Raw genomic sequence first — 15,295 nt, forward strand, 5'->3', positions numbered from 1 at the left:
ATGTCTGCGCACAGAATCTCGGCGCTGTGTCTGCCAACAACAAGAAGATTCCACTCATCAAATGAGGTTATAAGCCATTCAGTGGAAAAAAATCCCCAACTGTCTGTGATTTTATTTCCCCAACAAATTCCTTAGCCTTTAGAATACAGTATATAGAAAGCATCGGACCAGGGGTCACACGTGAAACATCCCTGCCCTCAAAAGAGCTAAAAAAGAGCAGAGAAAAGTCTCTGAGATGGGACGTAGGCGGCAGCGTCTCTTTTCAGATGCGCATGGTAGGCTGGCTGCTGGGTGATGCTGAGTGAGGCTGATTTCTCCTTCCACCTGCCCTTGGTCTGACTTGCTCTTTCGTCCTCTGCAGGGAGAAAGAGGTCTCCCAGGGTTACAAGGTGTCATCGGGTTCCCGGGAATGCAAGGACCTGAGGGGCCGCAGGGACCACCAGGACAGAAGGTGAGCTTGGCTGTCGTGGGCGCAGGGGCTTGGGGGAGCGGACTTAAGATGATCTGTGTTGCTTTTGCGACAAGTGGTCATTATGGCATGTCCGTCTGTTCCAGGGTGACACCGGAGAGCCCGGACTGCCAGGGACTAAGGGGACAAGAGTGAGTACCACTGTCAGGAAGTTGGTAATGACTGTGGGCGGGATCTGATACAGGGGTGCTTCCACAGGGAGGGCCCTTTACCCTCCCCACCCCCAGACAGTCCCGAGGGGCATCCTATCCCCTCCTTCCTCTGTGCCCCCCCCCCCGCCTCTGTGCTCGGAGCCCAGACAGCGTGTGTCCTGGGCACGAGGGCCCAGGATGGGTGGAACCCGTGTCCTCGACCTCCAGTCCTCCCCCTGGAGCTGCTCACTTCTTGTCCTCTGTACACGTGTTTTCTCTCCTCTCTCCTTCCTCAAGGATTCCTGTAGGCGTATTTAATTGGGGGAGGGGGGATGACACGCCTACAGGTCTTTGAAGAAAGTTGTCTTCATTTAATGTGAAAAGTGGTAACGTGTTCAGAGCTGCATTCCCTCTTCCGTCTTCACGGTCTGCTTTCTTTGCTACTCCCGTTCCTGGGACGTGCAAGCAGGGAGACCTTTGAAAGCAGAAAAATAGGAAGACACTGTAAAATGTAAACATTTTAATTCTGTTACTGTTACTTAGTGGAAAGGGAAGTGTGCCCGGTAAGCTGCCTTCCTGGGTCTTTAGGGCAGAAGATAGGGGATAACATTGTAACTGTCTGGGATGGAGAATACCTGGATTTCAGCCAGAAATAACTTGGATTTTCTTCCCTCAATGAACTGATTTATGCCATACACTCTACTTCCCAACTGTTTGAGATTTTTTTTTTCTTTCTTTAAGGCTGTTTGAGATTTTAATGTAAATTTATCTATCTGTCTATCTACCACCTAGAAATTACAAAGGATGAAATGAGGGCAGAGTTATTTTGTGGATGTGCAGCCTTGAGTTTAGAAGTATTTAATCGTCAGCTTTTGATGATGAAGAGTTGCTACTGAAACGCCAGGCCATCTGGCTCCCTGGGCTAGACCCTAAGATGCCTCCCTGTCTGCTTAGGGCCGATGTTCCAAATGTCAATAATTAGGGTCCGACATCCTCAGCCAGGTGGATGCAAGTGGAAGGAAATGATGTTCTCCCACACTCAATGAAAACGTTTTCATCTCCATCCTTACAGGGACCCCCAGGAGCATCTGGTTACCCTGGAAACCCAGGACTTCCTGTATGTATATAAAAGGCACCTGCTTCCTTTATAAGATGTTTGATGTGAGTTATGGCAACATCAGTGATTTTTCTGATTTGGCTACTTGTTCACCTTGTTAATTGCAGGGTATTCCTGGCCAAGATGGTCCTCCGGGTCCCCCAGGTATCCCAGGATGCAACGGCACGAAGGTAAATTTAGAACCGAGAGCCTCCCTGCTTGGTGCGTGTTCATCTAACTTTGCACCTGGAGAAGTCAGGCAAAGTTGTCCCGTGAACACAGTTTTAATTGCCACAGTTGGAAAGTTACTCGTCTTACACCTTTCTTTATTTGGTGAGGAGACACAGTTTTCCCACGTTTAATGTTCAGGAAAGACATCATTGTGCCTTTCTATTTAGTAGACTTTTATTCTAAAATTGCCTTAAATGCTAAATTTCTCACCTATAATCTATTACTAAAGCAAATAAGAAAATGCTATTATTAATTCTTGTCTCTATTAATTAAATTCTCAAATATTATATTTCTTCTATCATGAAGCAGCACTGAGCAATAGAGCTTGTAACAATTTTTAGAAAATGATTTTCACCAACAAATGAAGCATGCCTGAAGGGTAGGATGGGGTAACGGATGGGAGCACGGCCTTTGAGAGTGACTGTCTGCTGTCCCCCCAGGGTGAGAGAGGGCCTCTGGGGCCTCCGGGTTTGCCTGGATTCGCTGGAAATCCCGTGAGTATTGGGCTGTTATGTAAGAATTTCTTCAGTGCTACTTTCTCTCTTCTCATTCCATTGCCTTTCTTTTCCTTTTTTTGCCCTCATATCATAATGCTAATGTTGTTTTGAGAAAAACAAAACTGATACCAACTTTTTCTTTTCTAGGGGCCACCAGGGTTGCCGGGAATGAAGGTACGTTATTTTATTTTACCGGATTCATTCCAGGCTTCTGTTTAAAACAGATGCCATAAAAGTAACTTTACTTTAAATCACTTTGGTTGATTGATTGCCTAGTAACCTATTTGTCTAAACTCTGCTACATTAAAAGAGTACTTAGGTCCTATACACAGACTTAAATTTTAGAACCTAAAGTTTCAACACTAGGCACAGTTTCTTCATAGGAAATAAGCAGTGATGGGAAGCATGGTGTGATGGGAAATATTAGTGATGGGATGTGAGTCCCTGATACTCCTCGTCCAGAGCCATGGGTGGGGCTGTCGACAGGACTCTGCAGAGAAACAGAACCAGTAGGACGTGCGTGGAGATGTTTGTGTATTATGTGTGTGCCATACGTATACAACATGCACATATAAGGTTAGATAGAGTGAGTGAGAGATATAATTTAAAAATATATAATATATTTTACATATTATATAATACATAATATAATATATTATTGCATATCAATTATATTATATGTTGATTTATATTATATAATATATAATACATATTATAATATTTAATTATGTTATATACTAATTTAATTATATATTTCAATATATAATATAATTTAAATATATTGAGATAAAATAAATTCCTTATTTTAAGGAGTTATATGATTGTGGGAGCTGGCAAGTCCACAATCCGTGGGGCAAGGATGCAGGCTGGAGACCCAGGGAAGAGCCATGGTCGGGTTCAAGGGCTGTCTGTAGGCAGAGTCCGCCTTCTTCATAGGAGTCCGTCTTTTTTCTCTTAAGGCCTTCAACCCATGGGGTGGGCCCCCCACCATGGAAGGTCATCTGCTTTACTTCAAAGCTACTGATTTAAATGTCCATCTTATTTAAAAGTACTTTCACGTCAACCTCAGACTGGTGTGTAACCAAGTATCTGGGTACTGTGGCCTGGCCACGTTGACACCTAAAACATATTCTCACTGCTTTTCCGAACATGATTGTGCTGGGTCTTTTCTTAAAAGATAATCCTTCTGCTGTGAGGACAGCCTGTGGTCACATAGCCTTTGGACCAGAGACCGGGCCCCTGTCTAGAACTCCTCGTGCCTGGGGGCCCGTCACGTGGAAGCATCACACATCCTTCTGTTCAGCGGTCTCCACGTTCTGCCCTGGTTGCAGCCCCCTAATGCTGGTCATTAAGGCATGTGAACCCAGGAGACGGCCAGTCTGTTTATTCCAAGCTTGGACAGAGGCTAAACCCCAGACTTGGGCTGGTTCCACACCAGCAGTGCATGCCTCTTACGCTGTAGGTTTACATTCTCTTTGCATAAATATCAGTATTTGTGACTTTATCTTATTTTTCATCCCTTAGGGGGATCCAGGTGAAATACTTGGCCATATACCAGGGACCTTGTTGAAAGGTGAAAGAGGATTTCCTGGACCCCCAGGAGCACCTGTAAGCATTTGCTAAATAATTATGAGCACATGCCGAGTCTCCTCCTGGTTTGCATTTTAATTCTTTTCTTTCTCAATGAATTATAGGGTTCGCCAGGACTGCCAGGGCTGCAAGGTCCTGTTGGTCCCCCGGGATTCACTGGACCACCAGTAAGTTTGGGGGGAATATCCCTCGGAGGCATTCAGAGAACAACTGTGGTGAGGGGTGAAAACACATAAAATGGAATGAAAACTTTACACAGTGGTGATCTCTCTTAATTTGGATGTGAGAATGAGCTTCTATCTTTTTAAAAATTTTATTGGAGTATGGTTGATTTACAGTGTTGTGTTAGTTTCAGGTGTACAGCAAAGTGAATCAGTTATACATACAAGTATATCCACTCTTTTTTTTAGATTCTTTTTCCAAATAGGTCATTACAGAGTACAGAGTAGAGTTCCCTGTGCTCTACAGTAGGTTCTTATTAGTTATCTATTTGAGCTTCTATCTGAAGGGATGTTTGATTGGCACTTATGGTCCACGTATCCCCAGAGCTGTGGGAAAAGGATGCTAATGGTACCTCATGCCGAGACATCCCACAGGGACAACATGTTGATTTTTCGTGGGGCTGTGTGGATGTGAGCGCATCCTGTGAGGAGGGGATGCAGAGATGGACAAGTCAGGCCCTGCCCTGGACCTTCCCTTGTGGTAATGCAGTCACAGCAGAGGGCCTACTCTGTTGGGGGCTGTGGCCCCAGACCAGGCTGTGAAGAAGCTGCAGTGTCTTTGGGACAGAGACTAGAAACTGAGCATCAGAGAGAACCTCCCAGGAAGCTCTGCTCTGACATCAGCCGTCCCTCACAGCTGATAACCCTGAGGACGAGGGTGGCATCAGCCCCTTCTGCTCACACATTTTGGGGGGCACAAGAGACTTAATATTAACAGCACTTATTTGTCGAGCGCCGCGTTTACTAGGAATGAATGATGTGCATGGGTTTGCCATCCCCACTCTGGCCTGCCTGAGAGTCCTTGAGAGATTTTCAGGCTTATTTTTTTAGTTTACTCTTTTTTTAGGGTTCAAATCCAGCAATTCTTCTATCCATTCCTGCAAGATGTAACCTCTTTTATATTCTTGTAATGGCCTTGTTTTCATGAGGAAAGAATGACTAGTTTTTCCTTTTTAACGATTATAAAAAGCATTCTGAAATTTTGTTGCAAACACAGGAACTTGGGGGACTTCATACCATCTACCCGCTTAAAGAACTCATTTAACTTTTAAAGAGAGGCAGCAGTTTTCAAAGTGGACAAACGTTTCCACACTAGAAACGCTAAGGCTTGTCAAGGGTTTGGCTGGTTTCATCCACCGTCTGATAGCCCAGCAGATGCTCAGATCAGTGCATTCCACAGGCCAACCCCTAAGATTTTGAAGGGTTTCCATCCCTGTTAATAATTGTCCTGAACTAATTTCTGGTTACTTTCAAAGTTTAACGGTTCTATAGCACAGGAAAAATATTTAAATATTTAACAAATAAATTATCACCTTAACCGTGATATCTGAAGATAACGTCAGTACAGTAAAGCATTTAAAACTTACCAGGGTTGTGAACTATATTTAATTAAAATGCTCTGTCCTACAGGGTCCCCCAGGCCCTCCTGGCCCTCCAGGTGAAAAGGTAAAGATTATTTTTCATTTGTCTTTCTTTGACATTGGTATAAGGCTACCGTGAAATTTCTGTAACTCATTTTTTACAGCTCTTTAAAAGGTTTTGGGAGATTATAATTTCTTTATCTGTCTATATATTTATCATTTGTCTGTTCACCTATCCATCCATCTGTCTAACCTGTCACTTAATCTACTGATCTGTTGATCTGTCAATCTGTTGATCTATTGATCCTTCCTTCCATCCATCCATTAGTTATGGAATCATTGATCTTTTCCTTAGTTTTTTAAAGCCAGAGTCTAAAAATCTTAAACTTTTTAAAAAAGGTTTTTGTAGGATTCTTTTTCAATAATACTTAAAAAAAACCTTTTTATAGACATTGAATACAACATGACCACAACTTTCTTGAAAGGATTATGTCATTGGGAGACGAAGTTATCGCCTTAAATGTACCATCTTGTTGCATTTCACGTCATGTTTGTTACATGATCTTGAACAAAGTAAACAATGCTAATAACGGATTCTACTTCTTAATCAACAGGGGCAAATGGGCTTGAGTTTTCAAGGGCCAAAAGGTGACAAGGTGAGTGAGCGCTGTTTGCTTTGGGGAGTTTTCTTGGTTAAAATCCCAGTTCTAAGCATGATCAGGTTTCTGCCTCCGGGCCTCCTCTTGGACGCTCATAACGATGGATACCCTTCTTGGAATGTTCTTGAGTTTGTTAGTGATCTCCCTGAAGGCACGGCTAGAATTCCCTGAGGTGACTCTACGTGGGATCTGCCGGTGCAGTGAGGCCATTTATCCCACTTCTCTGTTCATACATTCAATCAAAATGTTCTCAGACCTGGACTTCATTATAAAAAAGTCAAATTTAGGACCTGTTAGTAGCATAACCATTATATTAAGCCCTGTAAAGACGAAAGCCATCGTACCAGAGATGGGGGGAAAGAACCTTGGAGGCAGGAATGCACAGGCCAGAGCAGGCAGCCTTCTCCTGCTGAGAAAGGATGAGAGGCCGGCAGTGGGTCCCTGATGCTCTGGGGATCTCTCCACCCTTTTCCCTGGACCCGACCCACGGAACGGACACCAAGTGGCCATCCTTGGAATTGCGGCTGCACCTGGCCCAGCGCCCAGGTGCTCAAGCCGGTGTAGACGACTGCCAAGTGTAGTGGAGGTCCGGGCAGAGTGGATGAGTACTGGCTTCCTCTTCCCACCCCAGATTTCCACCCAGTCTTTTTATAAAGCTCACAGTAAAGTGATTCTGCAGTTGATGCGGTTGAAGTTTTTGGACCTCCTTTGTCGTGGGATGGCTGGGGTTCCTGTATTTCCCGTTGTACCCAGCAGTTAGGATTCTGAGGAAGAGATCCCTGATGCTTCTTTTTGGTTTACGTAGAGACCTCCTTTCTTCCCAGGTGTTACTAGGCGGCTGGTGTGCCTTTCCTCCGTGCCATCAAATGTGACAGACCAGCATATGTGTCCCGGGGTGTATACATGTGCTGTCTGTCTCTATGCGTGGTCTGTACATATATGCACACATCCATCTGTCCTACAGATGTGCAAGTTCCGTTGTTATGGGGTGACCCCTGAGTGGGAAAGCCTCCTCCTGGCTTTATATCCTTAGTGGACCATCTTCCTTCTGAAACTTAATTTTCTGCTGAGGCAAGGACAGGCTGGAACAGAGTACAATCACATTTTCAAACCAGATGTTCTCTTCTGGGCTTTTCCCTCCTCTGCATTTCTCTTCCCTGTATAATTACCTTTATGCCTAATTAATCCCAAATGTTTGCATCAACAGGGTGATCAAGGGGTCAGTGGGCCCCCAGGAGTCCCAGGACAAGCTCAAGTTCGAGAGAAAGGAGAGTATGCTGCAAAAGGAGAGAAGGTGGGACAGACTTTGTCCAGTGAACGCCAGCTTCCTAATTGTGGACAGATTCCAAGGCATAAAGAGAGACTGGGTCAAAATTCAGTTTCTCTGGTTATATTCGCCCTGACCTGAAAACAGGTTTTTATAGACCACCCATCCCATAAAAAGTGAGCTTCTTGAGGGCAGAGGCAGCTGGACCTGGGTTGGAGCGAGACTAGTTTGAGGCTGACCCTCTTGTGTGAGGGTTTCTTAAATGCACCAAGGTTGGGAGGGGACGGCTGGGACACAGGAGGGAGAGAGCTGAGGGTGGAAGGAGGCTGCAGTTGCTGTGGGTCAGACGTATTAACTCAGCCCTACATCCATAATCCAGTTGATGGCAGGAAGTGGATGCTGTAGACCAATGTGAATTTCTTGGTTACTATATCAGGAAAAGGTGTTTTTTCCCTTTTACCTGTTCCACGTAGCATATAAAAACTGATATAGCCACTAGATAGTGCTAATCTTTCTCTCTTTTGAAACTTATTTTAGGGCCAAAAAGGTGAACCTGGATTTCAGGTAAGGACTGAAATCTTGTTTATCATTATCATTTTGTGGAAAAGACCGTAATGTGTTCCACCTTCAGTGGAATGCTTACTTAATTTAATAGTTTATTTAAATATACAAATGACTCTAACTCTTGCTCTTTTTGTCTTTTAGGGGATGCCAGGGGTTGGAGAGAAAGGTGAACCCGGAAAACCAGGACCCCGAGTAAGTGCTTTCAAAAGTCCTGTAGAGAATGGACTTGAGGACACGGGGAGGGGGAAGGGTAAGCTGGGACGAAGAGAGAGAGTGGCATGGACATATATCCACTCCCAAATGTAAAATAGATAGCTAGTGGGAAGCAGCCGCAGAGCACAGGGAGATCTGCTCGGTGCTTTGTGACCACCTGGAGGGGTGGGATAGGGAGGGTGGGAGACGCAAGAGGGAGGGGATATGGGGATATATGTATACGTATAGCTGATTCACTTTGTTACACAGCAGAAGCTAACGCACCATTGTAAAGCAATTATACTCCAATAGAGATGTTTAGAAAACAAAGTCCTCTTATTCCTGATGTGAAATCATTTCTCCTGCATTCCTAGAATCCCAGGTTCATAGGAGCATAGATTGAAAGAGATTATAGGGGTCTTTCCTCTGCTGAAGAGCCTTTCTGAAGCCCTGGGAGCAGGAATAAGGAGGTGGTCACCATTAGAAAGGCCCCCCAGGACGGCTGAGGCCCTTTGTTATTCAGATGATTCCTCCGCCCCCCCACCAGACAGCGCCCCCTGCTGGCCCCTCACTGAAAGCCATCTGTCCGCCTGCTCAGAGCACCAGGCACCCTTCCCGGCCGCCTCCCAAGCCCGCTGGGAGCTCTGTCCAGAGCCCAGATGCTCAGGTGCCTCTAGCGGCCTGCGTGCAGTGACAGGAGACCCACCCACCTCCAGTAGCTGAGGCAGTTCAGTTTCTACCCTGAAACGATGCATGGAAACTTCTGTTAAAGTGAGTCAGTGCTGTACCGCCTGCCAAATACTCACTTGCCGGTAAGAAAACGTCTCTGGTGTAGACTCGGCTGCCAGACGTAATGATGTCGTAGAAGACTTGGAGCTAATCAACCTCCAATTTTTTAAATATTGAAAAGTCTTCTTCTATTGTTGTAACTCTTTTAGTTCATAGTTCTTTAATGTATCTTCCATGATTTGTTACTGTAGCATGGCCAACTCACCCAGAGGATTCATACAACATAGTAACTTGTATTTGATTCAGTCCCTTGGTGTTAGAGCATGCTTATTATTATTATCTATGCACTACTAATATTTACATCTTTATTGTACAGGGAAAACCGGGAAAAGATGGTGAAAAAGGAGAAAAAGGGAGTCTGGTAAGTATTTCTCTGTGGTTTTGTAAAAGCAAAGCTGTTACCCTCACTTGCTGATAATTGCTGTTGCTTTCTGTTCCATTTTAGGGGTTTCCAGGGGATTCGGGGTACCCAGGACTCCCAGGCCGAGAGGGTTTAAAGGTAAGTGGTGACCCTACTTTGAATTTTTGCCTTCATTTTGTTCAACCTAGAGGTTTTTTCTAGAATAAAGGACCATGCACTCAAAGAATACAACTTATGTATGCTCCATGTGAGGAAAAACACAACCTAGTGGTTCTGTTTTGTGCATAAATTTTTAAAGAAAAAAATATAAAATGTTTCACGCATTTAAGTTTTTATGTGTTTTTTGTAGTAGATAAATTTTGCCTGATTATGAAACAAAGAACATGCAGAAACATGTAGAGGAGAAAAGAAAGCCTGTGTAATTTTTCTATTACCCACTCAGAAATGGTCAGAGTTAATAATTGTCCCATGTACACACACATACATGAGATTTTTAAAAAGTGGTATTGCATGATATATCTTGCTTTTTCCCTCAATGACATAATGAGGATATATTTCAGCATCCATAAATGTGGTTATACATCAACACTTATGATATCCATACCTTTTATTGCATGTTATGTAGATCGTTAACACATTTTTCTCATTATAAGTATCTTTATCCACTTGTCTGATCATCTCCCATCATAAATTCCTAAAAAGTATAATTTTGGGGTTAATTTGAGGAAGGTTTTGTCATATGCAATAAAATTGCCCCCAGAATTGCACTTCCATCACCCTGGGACCCTTTCATTTGAAAACTATTTTTTATGAAACTTTAAAAAATATTTGCCAGTCAGATACTCAGAGAAAACTCATTGTTGGTTTATTTTTCTCTTTTAATCATGAGACTAGGTAATGTAAATTTCTACTAAAATGAGAAATGGATTTGAAACATTTATCTTTAACAGTAGGGAGAGGACCTCAGGGTTCGTTTATCAACGCCAGTGACAAAGGGAGAAATCCTTTTCTAAGACGTAACTTTATGAGAAAGTCAATTCTTGTAGATTGGAAAAGGTAAATATGTTTAGAATATATTAGCTAAGATTTTTTTAAGCTCCCATAGATATTTCTAAAATCTCTTCTTTTATTCAAATTAGAAAAATCAAAACATCTAATTCTGGTTTAACACCTGACTTTAAAGCCTTAGCTTAAAAGGAAAAAAAAAAAGGAAAAAAAGGGGAAAAATGTGCATTTGTGAAATAATGTGCATGTATCAGGACATTTAAAAGTGTCGTTATGGGGGCTTCCCTGGTGGCACAGTGGTTGGGAGTCTGCCTGATGATGCAGGGGACACAGGTTCGTGCCCCGGTCCGCGAGGATCCCACATGCCGCGGAGCGGCTGGGCCCGTGAGCCATGGCCGCTGAGCCTGCGTGTCCGGAGCCTGTGCTCTGCAACGGGAGAGGCCACAACAGTGAGAGGCCCGCGTACCGCAAAAAAAAAAAAAAAAAAAAAGTGTTTAAAAGTGTTGTTATGATACTTATATAAGAACATTAGATACAAAAGGATTGATTTCTTTGAGTTTTTCATCTAATAGGGGTTAAGTTAAGCCTCAAAGTGATGAGAATTTATCCATCCAATGTTTTCAAGTCATGCTGGATTTTAAGGGGAAAGAAAAAACCATAAGTATCCTTTTATCATGACTTCCAATGCAGAGTTAGACAGTCTTACACCAAAATCCTCAAATAAAATGATTTCTTTAAGAAAACACTTTTAGCCACCCTAAGCTTTCATGTCATTTTATTTCATTTATTTTTTTAATTGTATTGAAAAACACTGTACGGGATTTCCCGGGCAGTCCAGTGGTTAAGACTCCACGCTTCCACTGCAGGGGGCATGGGTTTGATCCCTGGCTGGGGAACTAAGACCCCGTATGCCGCAAAGTGTGGCCAAAAATAAAAGAAAACAAAAAGAAGAAAACCCACCATATACGAATTCAACTTGCAAATGATTCTGTTGAGGTTCTCTGAGAAGCATGAGCTCTTTCGTAATGTGGATAATTAGCCTTCCATTTATGTGTTGTAGAAATCTCAATTTTCGGATGTCACACTTATGCAAAGCAAGGGGAGATGTATGGATTTTGGTTGTAATAGTTGCAGAGCACTTTAGACTAATCACAGTGAGAGATTCTAAGGAGAGGACAATCCTGTTAGTGTACAGTGGGCACAATCTATTTTTCTAGGAAAAAAAAAGTTCAACCCTGCTGCTGGCCAGGCAACCTTTATAACTAAAAAATACAAGTAAAGTTATTTTTCTTTTATAGGGAGACAAAGGTGAAGCCGGCCCTCCTGGCCCACCTGGAATTGTGAGTAACAGTGACATTTGCTGTCTGTGAGATCGTTTGAAAAGAGGGAAAGAGAGAGACGGGCTGGCCTGTCACCTAGGCCACATGCTCCACAGTGTTCCTAGAATTACGTTTTGATGGAGGGGGTACACAGAATTTGAACCAATCATTTATATTTTGTATCGTGTGACATTTGGTATTTACTTGTTATTGTATTTGGACAATTTCTGCATATCTTTGACCACTAAAATTAAAAGAGTTGCACATGGATGAGAATATTAGCAACACATTTTGAAACTTAAAAAAATAATGGTCTGTTAAGGAAAATGCTACTCAGAGAAACAGATCATCCATGATCTGACTGTCTTAGCAAAACAACTTTTATTTTTTGCAAATAACTTTTGACTCCTTGTCCGTATACATATTTTTATATACTTGCAATCCAATGTACGTAACATTTTTTCTTTTTAAAAATGAACATCCTTCACGTTTTCAAGTTATCTTCAAACGGTCATTTTCAGAGCGTTGTGCGATAATTGTAACCATTTTGCCCCAATTCTTTTTGGAAACAGTGAAACATGACCGTTCTCTTGTTTGCTGCCCTCTTGCATGGGTACAACGTGGTAGTGAATGTTTGTACGTGCCTGTGTGTGTCTGTGTGTGTTAGGTGAGGGATTTGAGTAATCCTTCCTTAGGCTGCATTTCCAGAAATAGGATTACCAGATCAAAGTATTATGGGACCTCCTCATGCGTTTAACACGTCATGCGATAGATGATTCCATTTCCCATATTTCTAATCCAGCAACTGCCTTTGAATAACCTTTTACCTTAACCTCATCAGCAGAGCTTAATAATACCCATCATTTAACCGCTGCAGAGGAATTGCATCTTAGAGGTAATAGGCGATACTCGGCATGGTCCTTGTCTTCGAATTTCAGCTACTCAGAATTCACCCCTTTTTAGTGAGGGCCCCGGTGCCTGCTTCTTGCCCCATATCACGAGGACCTTAAAGAAGTCCCCACTTTTGACCATTGAAAAAAGTGAAGCATAAAACCTCTTCCAATAAAAAAAAATGTGAGTGTTCCTGTTACATGTTGCCTGAGGAAATTCAAGGCAGTTTTTCAGATAATACTCTTTAAAGAAGACTGTTCTTCTTACAGCTTGCATGGACTTTGAGAAATTCCATACCCCACACCTCAGAATTAATATGTTTCTAACTTGGCTTCATTGGTAAAGCTCCTGCCAAGCAGATGGTTACAAAAGGAAGCAGAGCTGCCTGGCAAAGTTCTCTGCAAGGAGGGCAATACCGAATATCCATTTTATGTTTTCAATACTCTCCCCTTCCCCACTCTCTTCCCCTCCCTCTCCTCTCCCCTTCCTCTTCCACCACTATTCCTTCTTTACTTTCATGTGTCTTGAAATAATAAAAAATGTGTTTGTTTCTTCATCTGAGCTGTAATATACAGCACAGTCCCCTGCCATGCCCTGCAATGATCTTTTCTTCTGTAATTCAGGTGATCGGCACAGGACCCTTGGGAGAGAAAGGAGAGCGGGGGTACCCAGGGGTTCCAGGGTTGAAAGGGGAGCCAGGCCCCAAAGGTAAGATCCTTCCCTCTTTCTTTCCCTCCTTCTCCCTCCTCCCTTCTTTTCTCTCGTCCTTTCTTTTTTCCATTTTTGTCCTGCACTCATGCACGTTTTGATAACACCTGAGCGCCGTGCAGGACCATGTGGTGACCGAGTGCTATTCAAGTTCATCTTTTGCAGTCTCACTGGGTTTCCAGGAGCCATCTCCGTGCATCTCTGCAGTGTCAGGGGCGCGGCATCTCCCCAAGTTCAGAGCTCCCTGTCCCGGGACTGTGGGTACCCACGAGCACAGAAGTTCACAACATAAACCACAAGTGAAACAGGCTCAGTTTGTCCCACTCTCTCTTCCTCCTTTTAGGTTTCCCAGGAATACAAGGCCCGCCAGGCTCTCCAGGTGAGCATTCTTAAATTATATTTTTAGGGTATTTGTACACCTTTTACACGGTTTCTATTCTGAACATGTTCATCCCCTGCATTAGTTAGATACTTGCATACAGTGGCTAGCAGTTTTGTTACACATTTTTCTAGATCTGAAAACAACCTGTGCTCCTAGGACAGTGTTTATTTTGTAAATGACAGGTTAACATGTAGTTATAAACATGTATTTCACAGGTGGGACTTCTTACGTCTCTCATCAAGTTACCCTGTCTCCCTGCCTCTGATCTAACCCCCTGCTGTTCACCTCCTTCCGGCTGCTCCCAGGGGCACCGTCGGCCTTTCGGAAGACCTCCACCCGCACCCCAGCATCGTTGCTCTCCCTTGCCCTGTGTGGAACTGCCTTTGTTTTTCGGCTTGAGACCAGACTCAAGGCTGAAGCCTCTTCTGACTAATCTAATCACCTCTAATCTTGCTTCTCGGAGGACTCCTGCGTCACTGAGCTTATACTAAGTCTGCAGCTGTTTTGTGCTAGTTTTGCATTTCTAACGGATTGTGTAATCGGAGGCTGGGAGTTGCACTTCTCTGTATGTACAGATGCCTGTCTGTGTGCACTGCAGGCGTGTAATCCCAGGTCCTAGAGCAGAGGTAACAAGTGCTCGGCCTGAAACCCTCGGGTGCGCTGGAATCAACACCACACGAAGTGTTCACAGTTCTTACTGAAGGTTTTGCTTTTGTCTGGTTTTATTTTTAATTTTTATTTCTTATTCTTTTTTGTCAGTTTCTTTTTTCCCTTCCTGACAGTTCTTCAGTTTTAAGTCCCCCCAGAGACCCTTCCTTTGTTTTTGCTGGAACAGACAACACCCGGACGACCCAGCCCCACTGTCTAAGATTCGCAGCAGCGGTGGCTCAAGGCCGCCTTCGCTGCCCTGCGTGCCTCCTTTCTGCTAAAATTTTGGCATCTGCCCTTAAAATGCTCCCTTTTCCCTCTTTTCCATCACTTTCCTCTCCTTGGTTGTAAAGCTTGCCGGACCTTCCAGCTGTTCTCGTGAACATGTTACCTCACGTCTCGCGGCAACATTTGCAGCTCTACTTTCTAAAACCTCCTATCGGACCCCGTTAGTGTCCTAAGCCGTTTTTAGAAGCTGTCTTTGAAGTTGCTCTGGCCTTGTATGCCCCCAGTCCAGCTCCCACCCCCTGCTGACTGCGGAGGCCCTCGGCCTCAGGTCCCGCCTCCCTGCCTCTCTGAGGGTCATCCTTCATCCTTCCTTTGCTTCTCCCACACCATTTCTGGGGTAGGGATGGGGCTGGAGCCCACGCGGATGGCCTCCAGTTCTTTTACGTGCGGTGCTTGCGGGTTCAGCGACTTAACAGCCTCTCACCTGGGACTCAAGTCCACCTTTGGGGTTTGGGGGTCTGTCCGTCCTTCCTCGGGGCTCCTTCTGCCCTGACTCTTCCCATGTCACCTCACCCGTGTGTTTTCACGCCCCTGCACCTGTCGGCCGGATGCTGGGACCAGAGGCCAGCTCTCTGCTCTCCGGAGCACAGAGTCACTTCACCTGCAGCCTACTGGACCGCTGTGTT

The 15,295-nt window shown here is 44.0% G+C and overlaps 1 protein-coding gene across 1 annotated transcript in view; it reads left to right on the forward strand.

The window, feature by feature from the left end:
* Positions 1-15,295, forward strand: part of COL4A1 (collagen type IV alpha 1 chain) — a 150,621-nt gene that overhangs the window by 92,872 nt on the left and 42,454 nt on the right. The window contains exons 3-20 of the mRNA XM_022576774.3: positions 362-451; positions 556-600; positions 1,673-1,717; positions 1,825-1,887; positions 2,368-2,421; positions 2,572-2,598; positions 3,949-4,032; positions 4,119-4,181; positions 5,646-5,681; positions 6,211-6,252; positions 7,463-7,549; positions 8,060-8,086; positions 8,228-8,278; positions 9,384-9,428; positions 9,513-9,566; positions 11,732-11,773; positions 13,267-13,351; positions 13,695-13,730. Of these exons, the coding sequence (XP_022432482.2) occupies positions 362-451; positions 556-600; positions 1,673-1,717; positions 1,825-1,887; positions 2,368-2,421; positions 2,572-2,598; positions 3,949-4,032; positions 4,119-4,181; positions 5,646-5,681; positions 6,211-6,252; positions 7,463-7,549; positions 8,060-8,086; positions 8,228-8,278; positions 9,384-9,428; positions 9,513-9,566; positions 11,732-11,773; positions 13,267-13,351; positions 13,695-13,730 (976 nt within the window). The remainder of the gene's footprint in view (positions 1-361; positions 452-555; positions 601-1,672; positions 1,718-1,824; positions 1,888-2,367; positions 2,422-2,571; positions 2,599-3,948; positions 4,033-4,118; positions 4,182-5,645; positions 5,682-6,210; positions 6,253-7,462; positions 7,550-8,059; positions 8,087-8,227; positions 8,279-9,383; positions 9,429-9,512; positions 9,567-11,731; positions 11,774-13,266; positions 13,352-13,694; positions 13,731-15,295) is intronic.

The sequence above is a fragment of the Delphinapterus leucas genome, chromosome 18 (assembly GCF_059928025.1).
Source record: "Delphinapterus leucas isolate spDelLeu-1000000601 "Yukka" chromosome 18, BTC_Dleu_Yukka2, whole genome shotgun sequence".
Taxonomy (NCBI): Eukaryota; Metazoa; Chordata; class Mammalia; order Artiodactyla; family Monodontidae; genus Delphinapterus; species Delphinapterus leucas.